Here is a 24,234-nt window from a genome sequence, read left to right on the forward strand (position 1 = left end):
AACTTATGGCGTTATTACTGAGTAATAAACATCAAAACAGGCCCTCAAGGCACTACTGGACGAAAGCCTTATATTGTTGTGCGTGTACTATCGCGATGGAAATAAATGAGAACAGGGCGAGGCCTAGGCGCTCCGCTGTTTGAATTTCTTTTGATCGCGCTTTTACCTGGGTGGCACGAAAACGATATGTTATAGTCAACCTAGAATGACTGACGAACGACTCTAGCGTCTTCTTCCTGCCTCCGAAGTAAAACCGCGATGAAAAGAAATGCGAACAGTGGAGCGCCTAGGCCCCGCTCTGTTCGCATTTCATTCCATCTCCCCTGTACGTGTGTGTAGTGTTGTTTGAGCTAACGCGTGAGACAAAACCGAGACAGTTACGAGTTGAGCCCCAAAATATCACCCTGCCTTTACTACTGGAACGCACTGCATGCATGCATGTGCCCTGCACTTATAACATTTCATTGTTATCTATATGCACTGCTCAAATGAGGCAGCGCGTTATTGTGTCTGTGTACAAAATCTAATGCACGCCAATAATATTTAAAAAAACAATGCAGTAGCGTTTACCACGACAATTACAATAAGTGCTAAATACAGAATAGGCTCACAACAAGGAAAGTTTGTAGGTCGCTTAATTACCCTTACCCGATGACATTGCGATAGCACTGGGTATTCTGAATTTCACTGAGCACTTCTAATCTCTCGCCATTTTGTGCGGTTTGCGGCATGCTCGCCTGACGACGCTTCCACGCGCGCTGATGAAAGGGGATGAAGACGACACTTTCAAACTACAGCATGAGAGACTGGCAGTTTAACGCGCGTGAACGCGGGTACGTGACGAAGACGGCGACATCGCAAGCACAGCTTGAGATCTTGGGAGTTTGTTCAGGCAGGACGTTAAGATTTCTCCCAACTGATTATTCAATTAAGGGACGTGTATGAACCAACTTACATTAAACAGGAGTGGCACTCCCTCTTGGTGATGTGCTCAGCCTTACCTCGCGTCTAGAGCTCTATTGCTCTCTTTTTGCGATGTGCTTCGTGGCATTTCCTTGGTTTCTAAATAATTTAGTTAATGTAAATGGAATATATTTTCAATGTAATGGATATCATGCTTTAAAAAAGCTGTGGGGATGGCATATTGATCTGAAGCAGCGGCCAGCGCAACTGATTTTTTAGCGCTGCCACGGTTTAGCATCCCACTCCCCCAGCTATGAAGTTTTTTATCCCTTTAGTGCCTTTTCCTAGTGTACTTGATGCCGGCTTCCCGCTGCAGAGAGGCGTTTATGCTGTCGCTTAAAGTAAAACTTTATTCAGGCCTCTTCAAAATAAAATGTGGCGTTAAATGCAGCAATTGGGCTGAATAATGGTTAATAACTAACTCCACGAGTCTTGAATGAACGAATCTTGTGGTTGCTATCTTAGTGCCCTAGCGCTTTCACTCTGCCGAAAAGCGGTTGTCTGTCTGTCCGAAGCCTGCATTAGTACGTGGGCCACCTTGGCCACGTGACGTTGTGAGGTCATTACAAGCTGTGCCGGATTGTCAGCAAACTGCCCACCGTGGCAGTTCAATTAGTGATTAGTCGCGAGAAGTTACTCAGGAACAATGTGGGTATCACAAGCCCCACCGATGGCAGCAACTGCTATCGCATTGCAGTGGCGCGTATCTTGCACCTCTTGCGTCTGTTGCACCTCTGCGCCGGGAGCGGACTCAGGACTCGCAGGGATCTGTGAATGTCGGGACTGACCAATTCTACCGCGGTACAAGTCTAAAATGATGCAATATCACGCAAACTTACATCATATGACATATCAACCTAAGTAAGCCAGTTCAGGTCAAGCAAAAGCATAGAAAGTGAGGATAAACCGTGCAAATCCGGGGCTAATGGTGCTAGAGCACGATAATTCGTCGTTAATCCCAAGCTAAAACGCCCGTGATTTTTTCGCTTTCATGTCTACACAGTATCTAAACCCTGAGTGTCAATTTTCTACAATGCCTGCAAGAAATTTGATTCATATAATCAGGCGCGCGATTACGTGGCTGCAGCCTTTACCAGGGAGAGAAATAAGCCAAGAGAGGTTCCTGTTATTTGGAGAGCAGTGCAACTTTTTCTTTTTTAGCACACCGTACAATGCAAGGCGGAGCGAGCGATGATTCAGACCAAGGTGATTAAGGTGCTGCTTTATTTTCATGGTAAAACTACAGTGGTCGCCCTTGCTCAACACATTGTGGCACCGCTTTCCTATACTGCAATTCTAGCGAATATAGACAGATGATACGGCTGTACTAGACTACTAGCAGTGTGAATGAAAAAATTCCACAGAAACGCCGCCAACACGCTTTGATTTGGCAGTAGAATTTCGTAGACGTATTTTTTGCGCCGCAGCCAGTTTTGAAACCTCACTAAGCTGAAATCGGGCTTGGTTCCGGGAAACAAGGCTTAAAACTTCCGAATTCAACAACCTTACGAGGCATAATTTCTACATGTTTTACTCCCCACTCTGATCATCTGACAGACTCGGGGCTGTTAATGAAAATGCTGACTGCGGTACCACGGTTCCTGTTGGAGCGCCGGCCACCCGCAAGACCCGCCAAGTGCCCTCTTGTTGAGCTTGTTGAGGTATTTCATCTAAGACTTTACACAATTTTAAAGAGTAGGCTTTCTGAGTTAGAAGAGCGCTTTTTTCGACAAAGCATTGATAATAATAATAATAATTGGTTTTTGGGGAAAGCAAATGGCGCATTATCTGTCTCAAATATCGTTGGACACCTCAACCGCGCCGTAAGGGAAGGAATAAAGGAGGGAGTGAAAGAAAGGAAGAAGAGGCGCCGTAGTGGAGGGCTCCGGAATAATTTCGACCACCTGGGGATCTTTAACGTGCACTGACATCGCACAGCGCACGGGCGCCTTAGCGTTTTTCCTCCATAAAAACGCAGGCCGCCGCGGTAGGGTTCGAACCCGGGAACTCCGGATCAGTAGCCGAGCGCCCTAACCACTGAGCCACCGCGGCGGGTGGCAAAGCATTGTCATTGTCAGCGGTGTAGTAAATCGCGGGGACGGAGAAGGCGTTCACCTCCCCGCCTTTCGTGTTCACGTCGTGTACCTCCAGTCTGCAGAAACTACGTCTCCCCGGGAGCCTTCACCCCAAGAACTAGTGCTTTAGAACGGGAATTTATAACGTGCTACACAGACAAAAACCGTTAGCCAGGGGTATAGTTCGGACCACCACCCTCGCCCTCAGACAGTACATCTTGCCCTCCCTCACCCTCACCTCATCATGTGTTCCCTCCCTCGCCCTCACCTCACCATGTCTTTCCTCCTTCACCCTCCTTCTCACGAATTTTCTTGCGCCCATCCTTCCTCACCCTCAGCTCACCGAGTGAAATCCCCATGAGCTGAAAGTGAAGACGCCCTCATGAGGGCTCGCTCTCGTGAGGATGGCCATCTCTGGTATCTACACGCAAAGAAAGCATATTTTGAAATGCACCTTCATGGGATAATAATAATTGGTTTTTTGGGGAAAGGAAATGGCGCAGTATCTGTCTCATATATCTTTGGACACCTGAACCGCGCCGTAAGGGAAGGGATAAAGGAGGGAGTGAAAGAAGAAAGGAAGAATAGGTGCCGTAGTGGAGGGCTCCGGCATAATTTCGACCACCTGGGGATCTTTAACGTGCACTGACATCGCACAGCACACGGGCGCCTTAGCGTTTTTCCTCCATAAAAACGCAGCCGCCGCGGTCGGGTTCGAACCCGGGAACTCCGGATCAGTAGTCGAGCGCCCTAACCACTGAGCCACCGCGGCGGGGCTCACCTTCATGGGAAGAAATCATATTTTTCAAAGTCCTCATTACATCCATAGTGTGATTCCAGTGTCCGCCAAGCTGCGTAAACTTCAACCAAAATGAGGCGACCTTTTCGTAAGCGCTTACTCATGTTCAGAGATGGGCATCCTCATGAAGGCGTCCTCACCCTCACCTCGTGAGGATTTCACTCGGTGATGTGAGGGTGAGGGAGGATGGCCGGATGAAAATACGTGAGAACGAGGGCGAGGGAGGGAAGACATCATGAGGTGAGGGTGAGGGAGGGCAGAATGCACTATTCGAGGGCGAGGGTGGTGGCCCAAACCGTACTCCGGGCTAACGCTTTTGCCTGTGCCGTATGTTATGAATTCCCATTTTAAAGCGCTACTTCTTAGGGTGAAGGTTCGCGGTAAAGACTTAGTTTGTGCACTGTGGAGGTACACGAGGTGAACACGAAACGCGGGTGCAGCACACCTTCTCCGTCGTCGTGATGAACTACACCGCCGAAAAAGGCACTCTTCTAACTCAGAAACCTTTTTTTTTTAATTGTGTAAAGTATCCGGGGAAACACCCTGTATAGTGCGACAACAAGGGGCCACTGACAAGGCCGTGGGGGTGACTGCCAGCCCAAGAGGAGCCATGGTATCGCAGTCAACATTTTAACTATCAGCCCCGAGTCTGTCGGATGATCAGAGTGTAGAGTAAAACATGTAGAAGTCATACCTAGGAAGGATGTTGAATTCCCAAGTTATAAGCCTTGTTTCCCGGAACGAAGTCCGAAATCAGCTCTGTGAGGTTTCAAAGAACCGGCTGCGGCGCGAAAAATTCTCCAACGAAATTCAACTGTCAAATCAAAGCCTGTTGGTGGCGTGGGTGTGGAATTTTTTCGTTTCACACTGTGAGTAGTTGAGTACAGTCGTATCTTCTTTCTATTTTATATTTTCGCTGGAATTGCGGTATAGGAAAGCAACTATAGTGCCGCAAAGTCTGTCTGGTGGGCAAATCCAACCACTGTAATTTTACCATGGAAATAAAGCAGTAGCTTAACCACCTCGGCCTGAATCATGTCTCGCTCCGTCCGCCTCGCATTGTACGAGGTGCTAAAAAAGAAAAAGATCTACTGCTCTCCGAATAAAAGGAAGATCTTTTGGTTTATTTCTGACCCTGGTGAGACGTGTGACCGCGTAATCGCGCGCCTGATTCTATCTTGCAGGTATGGTAGGGAATTGACACTCAGCGTTTCGGTAATGCGTAGACATGCAAACAAAAAATCACGGGCGGTTTAGTTTGGGGTTAACCACGAATTATCGTACACCAGCACCATTAGCCCTGGTTTTGCATGGTTTAATCACTTTCTATGCTTTTGCCTGACTTTAACTGGCTTACTTTGGTTGTTATATCGTATGATGAAATTTTGCGTGATATTGCATCATTTATACTTGTACTGCGGTAGAATTGGTCATTCTATACATTCACAGATCCCTGGGAGTACTGATTCCGCTCTGGCGCAGAGGTGCAACAGTTAAGCGACGCGCCACTGCCCTGCCGATGCAGGTGCTGCTATCGGTGGGGCTTGTGAGACCTATGTTGTTCCTGAGGAATCTCTCGCGACTAATCATTAATTGAGCTGCCACGGTGGGCAGTAAATTTGCTCACAGCTTGTGATGGTGTCACAACGTCACGAGACCAAAGAGGCCCACGTGCTTGAAGAAGGCTTCGGACAGACGGACGGATGGACGGACGGGCGGGCAGGCAGGCAGGCAACCGCTTTTCGGTGGAGTGGAAGCGTTTAAGGGCACTAAAATGGCAACCACAGGAATCATTCACTCCATACTCTGGAGGTTAGAGATTACCATTATTCAGCCCAAATGTTGAATCGTTACCAACCCGCTTGATTTTGAAGTGGCCTGAATAATGTTTTATCCTAAGCGGGCAGCATAAGAGGCTCGCTGCAGCAGAAGGCCGGCATCGCACTGGGGGAAGACACTAAAGAAATAAAAAAAACTTCATAGCTGAGTGGTGGGATCTGAACCCGCGGCGGCGCTAGAAAATCAGTTCTGCTGGCCGCCGCTTCAGACCACTACGCCATCGCCATAGCTTTGTTTTTAAGCATGGTATTTATTACATTGAAAACTGGATTCTATATACATTAAATTATTTACAAGGCATTTAGGAAATGCCGCGAAACACATCGCAAAAAGACAGAACACTAGACGCGGGCTAAGGCTGAGCACATCACCATGAGGGAGTACCACTCCGGTTTAAGGTAGGTCGGTTCGTACACTTCCCTCAGATGAACGATCAGTTCGGAGAAATCTTAACATCCTGCATGCCTGAACGAACTGACAAGCTCTGAAGCTGTTGTAATGTGTTCGTCTTCGTCACGTACCCGCGTTCATGCGTGTTAAACTGCCAGTATCTCACGCTGTTGTTGTTACCCTCACACAATGGCACATGCCCACATAGGGGGATTGGCCAAGAATTAGTTTGACAGCGTGGTCAGCATCTTTCATCCGTGCGCGTGGAAGCGTCATCAGGCGAGCATGCAGCAAAACCGCATGAAATGGCGGGAGGTTAGAAGCAGTGAAATTCAGAAGACCCAGTGCTATCGCAATGCCATAGGGTAATGGTAATTAAGCGACCTACACACTTTACTTGTTGTGGGTCTATTCTGTATTAGCACTTATTGTAATTGTCGTGGTAAGTGCTACTGCGTTGTTTTCTAAATATTCTTTGCGGCGGCTGCGTTTTTATGGAGGAAAAAACGCTAAGGCGCCCGTGTGCTGTGCGATGTCAGTGCACGTTAAAGATCCCCAGGTGGTCGAAATTATCCCGGAGCCCTCCACTACGGCACCTCCTTCTCTTTCACTCCCTCCTTTATCCCTTCCCTTACGGCGCGGTTTCAGGTATGTCCAACGATATATGAGAGATACTGCGCCATTTCGTTACCCCAAAACCAATTATTATTATTATTATTATTATTATTATTATTATTATTATTAATGTGGACGACATTTTATTTCACCTTCCGCCAAAATATCGCGATAGGTATTTGTATGCCTCTGGAGTAACTTGCTGGACCTTGCCCCGACTTGATGTGCCAGAACAAGGGGATAAGAGAGAAGCGATAGAATTCTGTCGCTCTTTTCATTCTGAGAATTTTGTGATTTCCGCTGTCGTGTGAAGCGGAGATTGCGCCTGTGAAGCTTATAGCACATCCACCTGACGCTTACTGTAAGAGGCAGAAAAGCGTCCAATTTCTAACTGGGCCGCGGTAAAGAAACTCGGGTGCTATTCTGTGCGGAAACCTTGACTCTTTTTGTTGAGCTTCAGTGCAGCTACCAGTGGACATGTTTTAGCCACAGCTAGCGGGTGCACTGGTTCACTTACTGTCGGCGTATTCTAATGTCCCCCCCCCCCCCCTAACTTTTTATTTAAGCGAATGAGTTCAATTCGATAGGCGGCAATACTCTCGCCGCGAACATTGTCACTTTGGCGCTCCATGTGTCCTATCCCACGACCGTTGCAAGGCAGCGGTAAGTTGCGTGGCCCAGTAGCAGCCGCCTTGCTACTCCGGCATCCTGCCGTTGCTAGACAACACCTTTTCACTTGCTTTAGGAGAGCATAGACTGAAACAAACTGAACTCTGCAGGGGGTACTACGCCTAGCTATAGTTTTAATATTTTTGGGCAATGTAGCACTTTGTGTTCCAACACATGTTCCAGTCAGGACCAGCATATAGCCAAATCCGTTCTTGAAATTTGCCGCAGTTGGAATAACGAAAGCAACCGGCTGCGTTCGGCGTTCCACCTGTGCAAGAAAGGCGCCCCTGACCTCAGGTAATCTGACCTGCCATTGTTAGCGGTGTCCTTAGCAGCTTTCGCTCTTTGATCGCTAGCGCTAGCTATTATGCAACGACCTCCTGTTTTTTTTAGTTTGCTTATATGGTTATCCGAAATCAGGGAGCTTCTGCTGCGCAAACGTAACGCGAAACTGCACATGGCTCACTAGCGCCATCTGGTGATCGCTTGGCGGCGGCTTCTTTTTAACTATTTGTGAACCTTTTTTTTTTCGGGTCAGGGCAACACAAAAAATTTTCTAGGAAATTTGTGAACGGGGTCCCGGTTTCCACTTCGTAGCATATACTAGGAATTTATTCTTTCTTTTAGGTTCAAGATAAGCTTTTCCATGACTGCGTTACGGTGAAGCACAGTGCTGTTTCAGTTATCTGATCAATCGTACCATTGCATTTAATTACTTGCGCTGTTCATTTTGCGAAGGAAGTTATAATATAAACTGTAAATGGCATAATTCTCGCGAGGTCTTCAATTTCGCTTTTTCGCTATACGCACACCGTACAGTTCACGATAATAGGTGCCGCGAATAATTTTAGCAACATGAACTTGTATTTCGGGAAAAAAAATGTCCTTGAGGTCAGCGTATTATTCCTACCTGCGACTAGAAGTATAAAGTCCGGAGGCAACCCTGCCTTACGCGGCAGTCCGCTCGCGTGGCCAGTGGCCATTTTTTTTTTTACAATTTTTGCGCGATTGCTGTAGCCCTCACGTTTACGACAAACATATTTTTGGCTCATTAGAAAAGCAAACGTATTTAAGTTTCAGCGCCATGCGTTGTTAAAAGCAATAACTGATGCCGCGAGTAGAGTGAGCAAAAAAACGTACTGTATAAAAAAATACCCTTTGTTAGACTTGCCAGCTTGCGTGCAGTTTTCGGAAAAGCTACTGCGCCAGAAAGAGGGTTGTGTCTGCGCAGTTTATATGAGATGTCAATTTTTTTTTGGCCCCAATGGATAGTAATGACAAAAAATGAGGCACATTAGAGGCTTAATATCTTCCCATCTGGCAAAACACAGAGCCATTATTCTTTGAGCTTCACTTTATATTTTGATTAGTTTTTGTTGTTCAGAGTTAACCGACATCGCGAAAACGTGACAAACGGAGGTCTGGTAATGAACTGCTTTCTCAATCATAAACGGAAGGATTGCGATCCCGCAAACATTGCTAAAAAGGGACCACTGGCCGCTCCTGACACGCCGCCCGTGTTATGTTCGTCTTGTTTCTTCACGTCGTACCTCTCTCATCTACGTGAAATATCTGGAGCTCAGCGTCGAGCTCAAATGCCGTGAGAACTTCCGAGTAGGGTTCTGTATTTGCCGCGTCAACGAAGTGAATTCGATAAGAGATGCTTAGGTCCTGGCTGATGCGCTGCAATTCTTCAGGAGTGCGTATTGTTTTAAAAAAAATATCCTGCTCAAGAAACAGCCTTCAGTGTGTTTCATTTTTGTCTATTGCCGAGTTCCTGCTAAGGTCGGTTCCTCTAGAAACACCATGTAGCATGAGTTACGTACCAGCCATTGCAGCGTCAGATGACCTAGTAGAATTTTAGTACCAGGGCCGAACTAATGGTGGTGACATGTCTTCGCGTTCTTTCATGCTAGCGGAATACTCTTCAACTTCGAAGTAGCCGAATTCGCGAAAAATAAGTCGTTTGCAGTAAGTAGCAGCTTACCTTTTGTGTCGACGGTAAGTGTTTTCTCGTAGCTAATAACTCCTGATATGTCTTAAACGCATTATGGCAATTTTTCTCTCTCCCTAATTCAGCTATTCTCTCGCTCTCCACCAAAAGTCCTCTGGTCGCCTTTTATTTACACTTTATGAAGGTTGACTGCGCTATCGCTGTTTTCAATGCCAAAGCATTGGAGATGTTTTTGTTGACGCGTCTATTGGGGGCTGTTTTTCTATCTTGTATATTACAGCAGGGGATGTCGTGTATGGCAACGAATGTTCACCGGTAGCTTTTCGTCCTAAGGCACCCAACCCTAACCTCGAAAAGAAAGCACCTCCCTTGGAATTTAATTTTATAGCTAGCAGTCTTACAGCGTTCTCAACGCGGTACATCTAACATTTTACATTCCCCATGGATACTTTCAGAATCACGTGCTTTCTAGTTCAGGGCTACCCTACTATCTTGTCCTCCCCTTTGACACCTGTGTTTACTTGCGAGCCACGGTGTCTTCCTCTTCCAGGTATTATCGACACAATGGCATTGTAGGCACTACTGGGGACAAGTTTGCTGGACGCGAGTTGTAGGAAAAACGTTTATTGTATCTCTACCTCGCTACCCAGTCTCCTGATATTATATGAAGGTACTAAAGGCCTAAACACTTCTTCCTCTGGTAAAAATGTCAGGCGACTGGGTTGCGAGTTGGAGCTACAATAAAGGTTTCTGCAAGGACTCGCGTCCCGCAAACTTTTGTCACCGATAGTATCTGAAAATTTTCGCCACCCAATGCTTTTCCAGCACTAGTCTGAAGACTACTTCATGCTGGGTGCTACTTTTTGCGTTCTGTGTTTCGGACGTTGGCCATATCTCCTCGGACTGCGTCATTAGCCGAAATACCGTGGGCGCCTAATCCAGCCTACCGAATGCCCTCTGCGTTTGTTTCAACCGTAAGATTTGTTCCATATTCCAGGAACACAAGAGCGCTCACCTGCGACACCGATACCATTGCGTGTTTCCAAGTTCCGCGAATCACTTAAATAAAGCCGCAATTACAGTTCTCGTCTCATTCCCTCTGGTCACGTATGTAGTCATTCCCATCATTTATTCGTACCTGTAGTAATTTCTAAATAATCGAAGTTATTCGCGGTAATTGATGAAAAAAAATTGTCAACGGCTTGTCCACAACCACTACTCTTCATCGGAAACTCTCGTGGCCTCAAGACTTCAGAGGGAAGCATCCATAACTTCCTCCTATCTCCGAGAGCAAGGTCTGAGCGTGTCAGCCGAGAAGTGTGCTATAGTGGCATTTACGCACAAAAGTATGACTCATTATCCGCTAACTATATTTACGGCCATGTCATTGCCTATCGTGCATCTCATCGTTTTTTAGGAATTGTTATGGATCGGAATTTATCATGGAGCTGATCTCTATCACACACCTGCTCAGATTTCTTGGCGGAAAATCATGGGGCTTGTCGATTCTATCAATGCTGCAACTGTACATAGCACTCTTTTTGGGATTTTTGCGGTATAGTGCACCAGTGCTTTCAAGCACATGCAAGACGAATTTGCGTGCCCTTCATACTATACAAGGTCAGGCACTTCGCACATGCCCGGGTCTCCCTGGCAGCGCATCAACAGTTGCTACCATTGCAATCGCCCAGGGCTACCCACTCTCGACGTATATAACCCCTGGTACCCTGCGGATCCACATACGACATCTAACAAGGATTCCCCAGCACCACCTTGTGTCAGCGGCGGATCAGACCACACGCAGCGTTTTCAAAGGCTATAGCAGCCTACCAGTCGTCCATCCCATCACAGTTCACCCCGGCAGCACGGCCTTCCTCTGCGCTGTGGTGTCTGCGGGAGCCATGCGTGCGCCTTACAATTCCGTCCATTAAACAGTTGACACACTACCTACTCCACGCTGCATATAGTGACCGCACTCATGTGTATACAGATGGTTCGGTTTCAGGTACAATTTCAACCTACGCCGTGGTCATTCCTGCGAGGCAGACCAGTATTATCCAGCAAACTTCGCATCGGACAACCTCCCCCGGGTCCGAGTTGGCCGCTCTTCGTGCGGCTGTGCAGTACATCGGTGCAAAAACACCCCACAAATGGGTTGTGTTCTGCGACTCAAAAGCAGCCCTACAATGTCTTAATTCTGCTTTACGCCATGATGATCACGATCAACTCGTAGCTGAATTAAGACATCTTCGACACCACTCACAGAAAGAGGGTCATGGCATCGTATTCCAGTGGAAACCGGGACGCTGTGGCATTGTCGGAAACGACGCAGCTGACGCTGCAGCTCGAGCGGCTCACGGCAGAGCCAACATTGTCGAGATACCGTTGACAAGAGCCGACGCAGCAAGACATCTGCGAATGCTTGGCCGAAAGAGATTTTAGCGTCATGGTCTTCTCCTGGCAACTCCACAAGCCATCTGCACCACCTAGACCCCCCCCCCCCCCCCTCCCCCCTACTTCAACTCGGTCCTCCGTCCGGCCTCTCCTGCTGCGATGCTACGCTGTTGTGTCGCCTGTGGTTGGGAGTGGCGTTCACAAATTCCTACTCCCACTTAATGGCAGACTCTCCTGCGTGTGAGATCTGTGGGTGCGATGAAACTATAGAACACCTTCTTTGTAACTGCCCTCGGTTTCAGCGGGAGCGTGCACTCCTGGCTGCAACACTCCGCCGTTTAGATCCTCGGCCTCTTACTGAAGCCAAGATTCTGGGTCCTTGGAGTAAGCCTTCATCGCAGCGGACAGCTTTGAAGGCACTTTTCAAGTTCTTGAAGGACTCAGGACTGAGTGCAAGGTTGTGAACTATCAGTGTGCACCCTGTGTACCCTGCAAGTAATGGCCAACAGACATGTGGAAAAGTGATCACCTCCCTTTGTTCTCTCCTCTTTCTATCTCTCCCTCCGTTCCCCTTCCCACGTGTAGGGTAGCATACCGGGCGCTGCCTAGTTAACCACCCTGCCTTTCCGTTTGTCTTTCTCTCTCTCTCTCTTGTGGTCTCAAGCAATGGAGGCCGTCGACGCCGGTGTTGAACTCCAGTAAACGCTGATAAGCATTCGTTTTGTGTACATACATCTTCAAGTCCTTGCGTTCCGTGGTGCAATATTGCTTTGCCGTCTATGGCTCGGTGTTGCATTTACAAAGTTATACACGTTTCGGATTGGGATGGCCGACAGTCCTGCTTGCGAAAGACGTGGCTGCGAAGAGACAATTGTACAATCTCCCGTTTGAGTGCCCTGCTTTGGCGACCGAAAAACATACGCTGCGTTGCGCTCTGGACCGCCTCGATCCTCGCCCTTTAACAGAGGATAAGATCATGGGATCGTGGCCACAGCAGTCGACTGCCCTCAAGGCTCACATGACACGGTTTTGCTTCCTCAGAGCGACTGGCTTGAGGGACCAATTGTGATTGTGCCTCTTGCCCCTTCTCTTTCCCTTCTCAGTCCCGTCATCCCTCTTCCCCAGCGCAGCGTAGCCAACCCGAACACACTGCTGGTTAACATCCCTGCCTTAATTCATTCTTCCTTTTTACCTCTCTCATCATTTTGGACAATGATCAACTGGCCCAACTTCTGTTCTCTTCCTGCTACTGCCAGCATGTTTTTGCAAGCTGTGCTGGTCATTTATGGATCTGCATGAAGCCTTCGTTCTTGTTTTCGTTTCCGGAGATTATGAAAAAAAAATGCAGCATGTGTCGTAACCGGAATTAAGACTGACCACGAAATGACTAGACGTTGCACGTAAAATGAGCAGCCGTTGCGACCATTCATCATGCATGCTTCCCAATCACACTTACGGTGAACACATTGGTGTAAATGTGTAAACGGTGTAAGGAGCAAATGATTATACGTGAACCTTTCCTTATTGCCTCATCCTGCACTTGCTGTTTTGTCTGTAAAAATTTAGGCACCCTTGTTCAAGAGCTCGTAGTTTGGCGCACGTTACGGCCTAACATCCTTGTACTTTTGTGCTTATTAAGCTTCACTTGTGCAAATGATAAATGATCCCCGACTTTGTGGCAAGCATTTGGTCACGGTGGCCGTAATGAAGCAGAGGCAAACATTTTTCGAGCAAATAGTCGCGTGAACAAACTTCTCTGCCTTGTCACTGCAGCCTCTACTTGAACACATTTGGTCTGCCTCGGCGCTGTTCCGTTTCTGTGCCCTGTGCCTGCCCGTTTCTATTTTCGCTTGCAGCTTGGTTCGGTATCCTGCATGAACTCTCATAGCCTGCACTACACCATTCACCGTTTCCTGAAAAGCGCCCTTTCGAAAGCGGCTGCAAACATTTCTTTGTCTTGGGGCTTCCTTTCGCTTCGGTTCGCTTAGTTCCAGGCAAGCAGCGAATGAAGTCCATAGAAAGTCGGCCAGCCGTATCGCGGACCGTGCGATGAGCGTGGTCGCGTGGCTGGCTTCCAGGTTACGCGACGTCGCGAAATTGTGTTCGCGAGTGACAAATGACTCACTTTGCGTTTGAGGTCGAATCCAGGTCGAGCGGGACGTGTAAGCAGCAGAGCTGTCGCCTTTCACGACAAAGCGCTACGACTGCTCTCGGTGGGGCCCGGCGCGCCTGCCGTATCGACGGGCCTGTATACCGTTGTCACGTTTTGAGTGCTGTTCTGCCGCATTCTAGCCAGCCAAAACTAGTAGCATCGTTTCATGAGGTATTCGCCTGAAGTTAATGAAGCGTGTTCTGCACACTCTGCACAGCTTCATAATTCTACCTTTCTACTTTCTGGTGCGTACCACTCGAGATTCGACTAAGGTAGCGCCACGTCGCGGCCACGCCTGGTGCCTGTAGGCAAAACGAAGGCGCTCACGATGTTTCCCGCGAGCTGTTACCCCGGCTTCCCCAGCAATCGCAGGAACATAAATATTCAGAACCGTTACTAAGCTACAGGGAATTACTGAAACATTTGAGATTAGCAAGGAAATTATACGCAGAACCGCACAGAAATCTAAACAGGGAGCAAGGGGTCATCCTAAGGAAACTGCAATCAAATACTTGTATAAACCCAATCAAACAGAGCTATTGTTTCCAAATTTGTACGATCCGCATTGTGCCTTCTGCGGTGAAGTGGCTAACTTACACCACATGGTATGGGCATGCCACAACAATCCAGGTATTCCAAGAATCAATAACCGAACAATTGAGGACTGGGAAACGAACAACGGAGCTCACATTCGGAAGACCACCTTTCGCTGGTGGACCGAGCAATAGCGACGGCAAAAGCCAAGAGGCTCCGGAATGAGGGCCTGCCCAAGTAACTGCGATTTATTCTATGTATTAAACGTTTTTCTCAATCACTTCGAAGGGGGAGCGTTCATATTTGCAGGCGTGGTCGGTCACGTGGTGCGGAGCAGCTGGCGGCGGCGCGGCGCCGTGCTGGTCACGTGGCTCGTCACGCGGTTGGTCACGTGGCGTGGTTTCCAGAGAATGCACAGACCTGCGAGGCGCGCCAGCTGTGCGCCGTGTGACGTCACTGCTCCTCGCGCATTCCCAGCACGACTCTCCAGGAGCCACGCGAAACTGCTCAACCTCGGCCAGTGTAGCTTACGCTACAAAAAATATTTAGACGCAGTCACGCAAGACAATCACCTGAATTGTCTGAGTGTGCGTGGCAACATGCATGCTCTATCAGCTAGTAGCATTACCAGGTGGCTGCGTCGCGAGGCAGCGCTAGAATGTTTTTTTTTCCCATGGACACGCCTCCCATAAAATTTTTCGGCCAATAATACATTGTAGACCTAAAGCAAAACCGAGCCTGAAACAATACTTACATACGTGTGTATTACCGCAGTGGCCGCTAACGTCCGAGTACTTCATTAACACTGTTCTGTCCGCTCTGCGACGAGGCTGCAATGTACGCGACTTTTATGTCTATCTAATATATAACGTCAGTTACTCCAGTAAATAGCAAATGTGTAATGCTTACCTGTCATGATCTGGCTTTAGCACTGTTAAATTTGTAAGTTGGCACGCCTAGAACAGCAGTTCTGCAGACGGGAATTCGCACAGTGACGATGTTAAACTGAACGTCTTATTGCCGACACGTGAATTAGACGTGATAGTGCCGATACATGCCGACTTCGGTTGTGCCAGACCTGTATCCGGAGTCTGGTAGACCGAACTAGCTTTCCTCAGCCCTTCCTCCGCTATTGCTTGGAGCTAACGAATTCTCGACGTGTAAAGTAATGGTCTAAAGATTGCGGGATGTGGGTTCGCGGAAAAAAGTTTTTTTTTTCGTGGTCAGGAAAATAAATGCAGCAAAACCAGCAAATTAGTGACGAGACATGCACACTAAGTCTGTTTGAAATACTCGTAATACAAGCTGAATAGGCAGTGAGGCAACGGAGAAATAAATATATATATATTTTTTTTCGTGAAGCCGCATATCCCGAAAACTTTCGGCCATGAATGTACATCTATAACTTATCTGCGCGCCGGTGTAAAAAAAAAAACGAGGGCGAGAGGTGCGGTAATTTATTACATAAAACTCCCGGCGAGCTTGACTGCACAGATGTTGCACTTGGACATGCGGCGCTTTTTTGGCATTATCTTACCGAGAGCGCCAAGCAAAGCATCAGCTTGTCCCATAACTGAGCTCAGGGCCGATCATTCTACTGCACCAGAACTTCTAAAGCAGAATCTAGCGCTTCAAAAAAACAAAGAGCGAAAGAGCCTCGGCCGAGGACGCGCCTCCGCCGGCGTGGACCTGATCCGCCGCGGAATGCAGCGGAGGAATGCACCTGCGCTCGCACCCCTCTAACACAGCGGCGGCGGCGCATTAGGGGGCCCCATCTGCGCCCAGGGGCGACCGGGGGGAGTAGCAGGAGCGGAAATAACAGCTCCAGGAAAGAAAGCGAAAGGAAAAGTGCCGATGCATTCGTCACGCGGAAGGGCTGGATGGCGCGGTCGCCGACGGTGGTGGTGTGGGGGACAGCCCTATGCACCGGTGGTCGGGACGCGCTCGAGCCGCGGTCGGCATCGCCCGATGAGGGGCCCACCGCGGTCCACTCCCTGGTCGGCAGTAATTGGCAGCCGCTCCTTTCCCCGCGTTTCTCTGCCGGCCCGAGTGGAGGAAAGCCTTCTCTCGGCGCCCGCCGACCCAGATTTTCGCCCAGCACGCTGCTGCGAGAGATTCTCCCGTCGCGCCAAGGGCGGCTCTTTCACTCACGCGCGGGCCTTGTTTCGCGGCAACCGGTGGCCGCTCGGAGGCTCCGAAAGAGGAAAGCGGCCGCCTATATCGGTCAGCCGCGTCTGCATCGGCGGCCTTCGGGTAAACGCACTCTGGCCGCGTTGGCGGCCGCGAGGACGTCGCCATGGCCGTTGCCGCCCGCGCGGGCCGTTGAACCGCCATGGGCTTTCACTCCTGGGAGCCGTACCACTTCCACTACGCCGACGGTGAGTGCGACGCCGGCCTTCGCGCGAGCACGGCCGCGAACTTTCTCCCGGCGGTCGCCGGCCGCCGAAAGGGATGCGCCGCTGCTCCGCCTGGCGCTGCTACTTGTGCCGCGCTGATCTTTGTCTCCTTTGCCCGAACGCTTCGTTTCGCGGTTGCTCTCCCGTGTCAGAGCTACGAGCAGACCGCGGGCCGCGTTTCTGCCGGGCTGTAGTGCCGGGTTGTAGTGATGCTCTATGAAGCGCGCGAAGTGATGCGAAGCGGTGCAAATCAAACTAGACCGCGTCATCTCCCTCCGAGCTTCTGGTAGCGCCTGGCGGCGCTTGGGAGCCACGAGCGGTGTGCAAGAGTTCGACGGCTGTGACGGCGAAGCAGCTAGTGTGTCGCCTTTTGGCTGTCCACTTTTTTATTCCTTTGATGGAGAGCATTCGCTTGCCTAACTCTAGGGCTGCGCCCGGTCTGTCTTCAGTGTTCGCAAGACGTGTTTATTGTGTGCTGGTGTTTGCCCCCAACGCACGAATACATTTTGATCGTTTGCACTTTGTTCCAAAGGAAGTGAAAAATGCGAACCAAGGAGCTTTTTCGAAGCTTCCTGCTTCGATATTCGACGCTCAAGAAATGACTGTGGTCAGGGGACGTCGGAATTTCTTGTTTGTCGTTCCGAAAGCTTCTGAAAATTCCATGTTGACATGTACGATGCTTGTATTACGTCCCCGTATGATTTTAAGGCCATCAGTTTTAGATCTTCATTCATTCGCTCTTTGATATTTCGAAACAAAAGTAATCCTCATAGTCACCATTCAGGCCCTGCAAACATACTCCTATGCTTCATGCTACAGGGATTTCTAATGGAGTCTTAAAAAATGGCGCATTTAGTCGCCAGTGTATGTTCTACTCTCAGTACGATCACACCTTATCATTATTACGAAATTGCCCATTTAAATCAGTGACCGCGAATGGACCTCGCAGGAAGCATCTCCCGAGCGTTAACTAAAGCAGTTGTTCAAACCAAGATGCAGCCTCGACTGCGGGCGCATACAAATCTAGCTCGCATAGCACCAGGCTAAAACCGTCAGTCCTTGGCTCCGTGGTCCATATTTAAGCCCCGTGAAATTTGGCTCCGCAAGTGTTTAGGCGCCGCTTGAGGCTTTCCCTTTCTTAGCCTGTGTTTCACTTTACGACGAAGATGAAACCTCGCCAAGAGGAATGCACGCAGTTCTACAGACGCCTGTGCGCCGCATAAATGGTCAGGCTGGGCTCGCGTTCGAAATCTTGGAGGGAAACATGAGCGCGAAGCTTGCATGGGAAGCGACGCAGCTGTATACGACTCAGCGTTCGTCTCTCCTTGCGTTCGTTTTGGCGCTGCTGCTAGTTACCCGTCCTGAGGAGGAGGAGGTTTGAGAGCGTGTTTTCTGGATTCCGCTTTGCGCAGCACCGCCTCTGCATGACGAACGTGCGCGCGGTCATCAGTGGGAACGGTTTCCCTGCTGGCCCTGCTGCCTCGTTGCATGGGAGGGCGTGCGTGATTCGGGCTGAGCGCTCTCTTTTAAATGAAACGCTGACGCAATATTTCATCGTCCCGCAACAGGTGCCCTCTGACGTTGCGCTTCGGGTTCCTTTTACCCGACCATCGTCGCTTTAGCGCTTCCATTTGGCATAATGCTGGGCGTGGATGCCTGCTTTGTGACACTTTCCAAGGCTAAATATGCGAAGCTGTTATCAGTGTACTTTCAGCAACCACAAATGAGTTCATCAGAACTAGTTTTTCCGGCGGTCATTGTTTATCCGGGGTTGTTTCATCAACGAATTCTATTTAGTTTTAATGACAGTGGCGGCTGACATTTCGGGCTTTTTTTAATTCAAGGGATTAGCGGTAGTTTTTCTTTTATTTCACGAGATCTTTACAGGTGTGTCACGTCAGTAGGAGTGAGTTCACATCTCGGGAGCTAGACTGTACTGTGAACCCACAGTGAATTGCGCGCCGATTTATGAGGAAAGCACTTCTATGTCACATACGGTTATTGTGCGAAAGAGAGATGATCGCAGTTGCTCAAGCCTTGAAATCACGATATATATTGCAGTAATAGACGAATAAAGAAACATAATTCTGAAAACAAGTAGCTTTCGGTTCCTTTGCCTTGGTTTTCGTTACCAGGATCGTTCACACACCAATCGCACAAATACACACACAAAAGGTTTTTCATAGCGCTAAGAGATATTGCTAACTGTTATAGTTGGGAACTTGCGTTTAGGGAGTTTCTTTTTTTTTTCCGTCTTGGTTCGCGGCACCCGCGATGTCTTTAGAACCTGTCGAAATAGCTTTCGTCAACTCCACCGCTCAAGGATAGCATCTGCTCTCAGCCGTGAAACAGCCCAACTACTGAGCTGTGCGGAGTCGAACATGTCGTTTACATCACGAATGACAGGAATTACTGAAAAATGTACCGCGGCCGCCACATTTAGCCCTAGCGCTCTAAGGCGACTTTTCAAAGAACTTCAGTTTTCGGACGTCGGCGTCGGGCGCTTGCTAGCCTGGGTAGCTCTTTTCAACCCTCTCTATGGTTGCTTTTTACAGAGTCGCCGAATCACGCATCACACAGAACTGCGCCATGCGTGTTCGTTTCAAGTGTAACGGTGGCTGGGCAATGGTTAGAGATGGTAGATGGTTTGAAAAGCGCGCTTTGGTCCCGTTTGCGGACATGGAAGTGGTTGAAAGCATTATCGCAGTAAAGAGCACAATAAAGAGCACATCAATGTAGTCAGACTGACAGCAGCCAATGAACAGTCATCGTCTAGGAATTTCTGCGGAAAGGGAAAGTGTGTTCGCTTCTGTTGTTGTTGCTCGCTATTTTTTTTTTCTAGCATTTCCCCTGAGTGTTGCTTCAGTCGGTTTCTGTACAAGGGAAGAGAGCTATCCGGGGCAGGGCCGCCACAGCGACGCAGGCGCAGTACAGTTCATTATGCGTCAATGCATCTCGGCGCTAGGCTTTGTTCCCCGCGCACAGGGGCGCTGCTCTTCTTGCCGGCGTAATGCGTTTGGAATGTGGTCATTATGTTGGCTTTCATAAGCCAATGAGACGTTAATGTCTGCGGCCAGCGTTAATTTCTTGTTATCGTGGTGTGGGACTTGGTGGAACCGACCTGATGGCATGTTGTGCATTAGGGAATGCCACAATGCCCGCACTGCTCGCTTTGCCGAAATGAGCCAGAATTAATGCGGGTTCCCTTCACCCTCGTGCTTCCTTCCACAGTGCGGTCGTAGCCCACAGAATCGCAGGTAAAACCAAATAGTACAAACGAATTCTCTCTATCGGCGGTTTCGCGGTTCGCATGCAAGAGCTAAATCGGAGAGCGCATTTGTACAAAGTTCTTTATTTTTTCAGAATGTCTACCTAATGTAGGAGGAAATTCAGTTTTTCGGATCTTTTAGCGCAATGGCTTTAAAGTTTTAAGGCAAACCTTGTTGCAAAAAATTACACGATGAAAGAATGTAGCCGTCAGGAACGTCCTTATCATGCAGTCAGTACGTATCTACATTGGCAGTCAGATTTATCGCTGTGCACAACTTAGTATATACGATATCCGTATCTTTCTCAATGTTGTGGCTGGTGATGGCAGCAAGTCTTTCTCACGAGCATGAAGCTTCGATAACTTCCTTTCCACGTTCGCACTGCGCACTGGAAACACCACTAAGCCTAGCATGGCCATGGCGCACCTTCAGCCCGTCACGACCATGCATCCTGCAGGTCTTTAGGATTGCGCTTACAGCGCAAACTCAGAACATTGTCACTAATTGGTGAAATCAGTGAATCGGGCTCCAAATATGACCCGCCGCGGTGGCTCAGTGGTCAGGGCGCTCGACTACTGAGCCGGAGTTCCCGGGTTCGAACCCGACCTCGGCGGCTGCGTTTTTATGGAGGCAAGACGCAAAGGCGCCCGTGTGCTGTGCAATGCCAGTACACGTTAAAGATCTCCAGGTGGTCGAAATTATTCCGGAGCCCTCCACTGCGGCACCTCCTTCTTCTTTCACTCCCTCCCTTATCCCTGCCCATACGGCGCGGTTCAGGTGTCCAACGATATATGAGACAGATACTGCGCCATTTCTTTTCCCCAAAAACCAACTATAATTATATATATTGTCACGGAGTTCTCACGGAGAGACGCTTCAACAGCTGGAGTCGGCAAGAGGAGACGGTAATGGCGGCCGATCCGCGATAGCACGATCGCAACCTCATCGTCTTCGCGGACAGCTTGCGCCACCTGGCAACACTAGGTGGCATTATTCCCCCCTCCGAAAAAGAAGGGCATCGCAGTGGGGCCGCCAGCAGCGTAGGCGCGCTAAGGTTCAGAAGGGAAACAGAGAAGGACGCGAGGAAAACGGAGCACACACAGAGTCACAACGGAGGGCCGCTAAGCCGTTATCGGGCATAGTACGGCTTAAGCCGCACAACGTGCACAATGTCAGAGCTGTTGGGCTGTCGACGTCTCGGTTGCGCGGCACCGTCGGGAACCACTTCATAGGTAACATCACTGATACGCCGTAGCACTTTATAGGGGCCAAAGTACCGGCAGAGTAGTTTCTCGGACAAGCCCTGGCGGCGGACAGGTGTCCACACCCAAACTTGTTCACCGGGATTGTAGTCGACCTGTCGGTGTCGAAGGTTGTAACGGCGCGCATCAGTGCCCTGCTGCTGGCCGATGTGTACGCGGGCAAGCTGACGGGCTTCTTCAGCGCGGTGGGCAATTTCATGAACATCGGGTGCGAGTTGGTCGTCATCGAGGCATGGTAGCATCGCGTCAAGCATGCTCTGGACTTCACGTCCATATACAAGACGAAAGGGAGTAAAGCGTGTAGTCTCCTGGAGGGCCGTGTTGTACGCAAATGTGACGTACGGTAGCACCTCATCCCAAGTTTTGTGCTGAACGTCTACGTACATTGACAGCATGTCCGCAATGGTCTTGTTTAAGCGTTCGGTTAGCCCATTGCTCTGCGGATGATAAGCTGTGGTCTTGCGATGGCTAGTGCAGCTCAACGTAAATATATGGTCGATTAGCTGCGCTGTAAACGCTGTGCCTCTGTCGGTAATAACGCACGAAGGGGCTCCGTGCCGCAAGACGATGTTTTGCATGAAAAAGTCGGCGACCTCTGAAGCTGTGGCACAGGGTATCGCCTTGGTCTCGGCGTAGCGAGTCAAATAGTCAGTAGCGACTATGATCCACTTGTTTCCTGAGAGTGACAACGGAAAAGGACCGAGAAGGTCCATTCCTATTTGATCGAACGGAGAGCGGGGTGTAGTAACGGGCTTGAGAAAACCCGCCGGCTTAAGCGGTGGCGTCTTTCGGCGCTGGCATTCACGGCAGCTTTTTACGTACCTTTGGACATCGTCCGAGAGTCCGGGCCAGTAGTACATGTTGCGTATCCTGGCGAGCGTCCGGGAAAAACCCAGATGGCCTGAAGTGGGCTCGTCGTGGCATGCCAATAAAATGTCGGCGCGAAGATCGGCCGGAAGTACCAGAAGGTAAGCTCTTTCTTGGCCTCTCGAGTTCTTCTTGTATAAGATACCTTCGCGCAAACAGAAAGAGCCGAGACGTCGAGCGAAGTATCGTGGTAGAGGCATGGCGTGACCTTCAAGGTTGTCAATCAGCGGTCGGAGGTCCGTGTCAGCCCGCTGCCGGGCTATTATGTCCGATGCATTAAGTATACCGAGGAAACCGCTGTCGTCGTCGATTTCGGGACCGGAAGAGTCGAGTGGTGCACGCGACAGCGTGTCGGCGTCTTCGTGTTTACGGCCCGACTTATATACGATGGTAATGTCGAATTCTTGGAGCCGTAAACTCCAGCGGGCCAATCGTCCAGACGGGTCTCGCAAATTAGCCAGCCAGCATAGGCAGTGGTGGTCGGTTACGACTTTGAATGCGCGGCCGTAAAGGTAAGGGCGAAATTTCATGGTGGCCCATACGACAGCAAGGCATTCCTTCTCTGACGTAGAGTAATTGCGTTCGGCGCGGGAGAGAGTACGGCTAGCATAGGCTATAACTCTCTCAATGCCCTCTTGGTGTTGGACAAGGACAGCTCCAAGACCGATATTGCTGGCGTTGGTGTGGATTTCGGTGTTGCGTTAGGGGCGTTTGATGAACTTTCGACGAAGAAGCGAAACACTGTTTATACTCCAATAGCAAGTGCTCTAAGGCCAGGCGCTTTCCTTCGGGGAGGTTGCAGTTGATGTCGACATTCGGAACAGATTGGTCGTCAGTGGCGCGCGATGATTGGTCGTCAGGGGCCGCTGCCGCGAACGCAAAGCAGACCGGAACATCCACAACCGCTTCAGCGGTAGCGATCGCAGTTCCAGAGAAAAGGTGCCGGTGCTCTGGAGAAAAATTTGTAACAAGGATCGCAGACCGGCCAGCGCGAATTGTTAGTAAGCTTCGAGCGGCGCAGATGCCTTGAGTCAGGAGGAGCGAATGATTAGCCTCGGCGACTGCTTCAGCGTCGTGCAACTCAGCACAGGCGACTTCAATCAAAACACTGCTACGGGGCGGAAGTGTGACGCTGTCGGCGAAAACGCGAAGTGCGGCACTGCGTTGGCAGGAGTTGTCGTGTTCGGCGGCTTGCTCTGTGGAAAACATGACGATTCGGTTGCGCAGATCGATAATTGCTCCATACTCCCGCAGAAAGTCGATGCCGAGGATTAGGTCCCGAGAACACTCGCCCAGGACGATGCAGCTGACGACGAACGTGGACTTGCTGATCTGAACGCGAGCAGTGCACATACCCTTGGGCGTAACCAGATGACCGCCGGCAGTTCGAAGGTGCGCGCCAGGCCAAGGGGTAATCATTTTTTTCAGAATGGTCGCCAGTTGTCCACTTAAGATCGAATAATCGGCCCCGGTATGAACTAATGCGCTTACTCTGCGACCATCGATAAGAACGGGTATTTCTAAAGAAACGCGGTTTTTTAACTCTGGTGATGGCGTCGGCGGGTTTTTGTCGGATTGTAGCGGCGACGACGGGAGGTCTTCAGCACAGCGCCCCCCAGCGACCTTGCCCCCGAAGGTCGCGGGTTTCAGTTTTCCCGACGAGGACTTGGCGATCGGCCCGGTGCCGCTCGCGAGAAGCCGGGAGGTGTCGGGGAAGAGCGCCTCGGTGAGGGTGAGCGCGACTGCCGCTGCGCTCGGGATGGATTGCGCTGGTCCGCAAGGAATTCTTCAATTTCAAGGGGTCGTTCACCTTGACGGGGTCTCGGTGAGTCGGTGCGGAAGGCTTGGATGCCGATGCGTCGGTAATAACAATTTCGATAAAGATGACCTGGCTCTCCGCAGTGAAAACAGAGCGGTCGTCGGTTAGGTGTACGCCAAACGTCGGCCTTTCGGAGGGGTGCTCGACGATCCTCGAAGTACTGCACCGGTTGCACAGAGGGCCGCGGGGCTTGAGGCGTGGCGTGAATTGGTGGCGGCGAAGCGGGAGCCGGACGCC

The 24,234-nt window shown here is 49.9% G+C and overlaps 1 protein-coding gene across 5 annotated transcripts in view; it reads left to right on the plus strand.

Moving 5' to 3' along the window:
- The window catches only part of LOC144113211 (transmembrane protein 163a-like), a 112,944-nt gene that overhangs the window by 71,401 nt on the left and 17,309 nt on the right, over window positions 1-24,234 (plus strand). Inside the window, exon 1 of one of the 5 annotated variants that reach the window (XM_077646179.1) lies at window positions 16,434-16,762. The exons of the other annotated variants lie outside the window; for them this stretch is intronic. Coding sequence (XP_077502305.1) covers window positions 16,717-16,762 — 46 coding nt within the window. The 5' untranslated portion in view covers window positions 16,434-16,716. Of the gene's footprint in view, window positions 1-16,433; window positions 16,763-24,234 lie in introns of those variants that run through there. 5 annotated transcript variants of the gene reach the window in all.

The sequence above is a fragment of the Amblyomma americanum genome, chromosome 1 (genome assembly GCF_052857255.1).
Source record: "Amblyomma americanum isolate KBUSLIRL-KWMA chromosome 1, ASM5285725v1, whole genome shotgun sequence".
Lineage (NCBI taxonomy): Eukaryota > Metazoa > Arthropoda > Arachnida > Ixodida > Ixodidae > Amblyomma > Amblyomma americanum.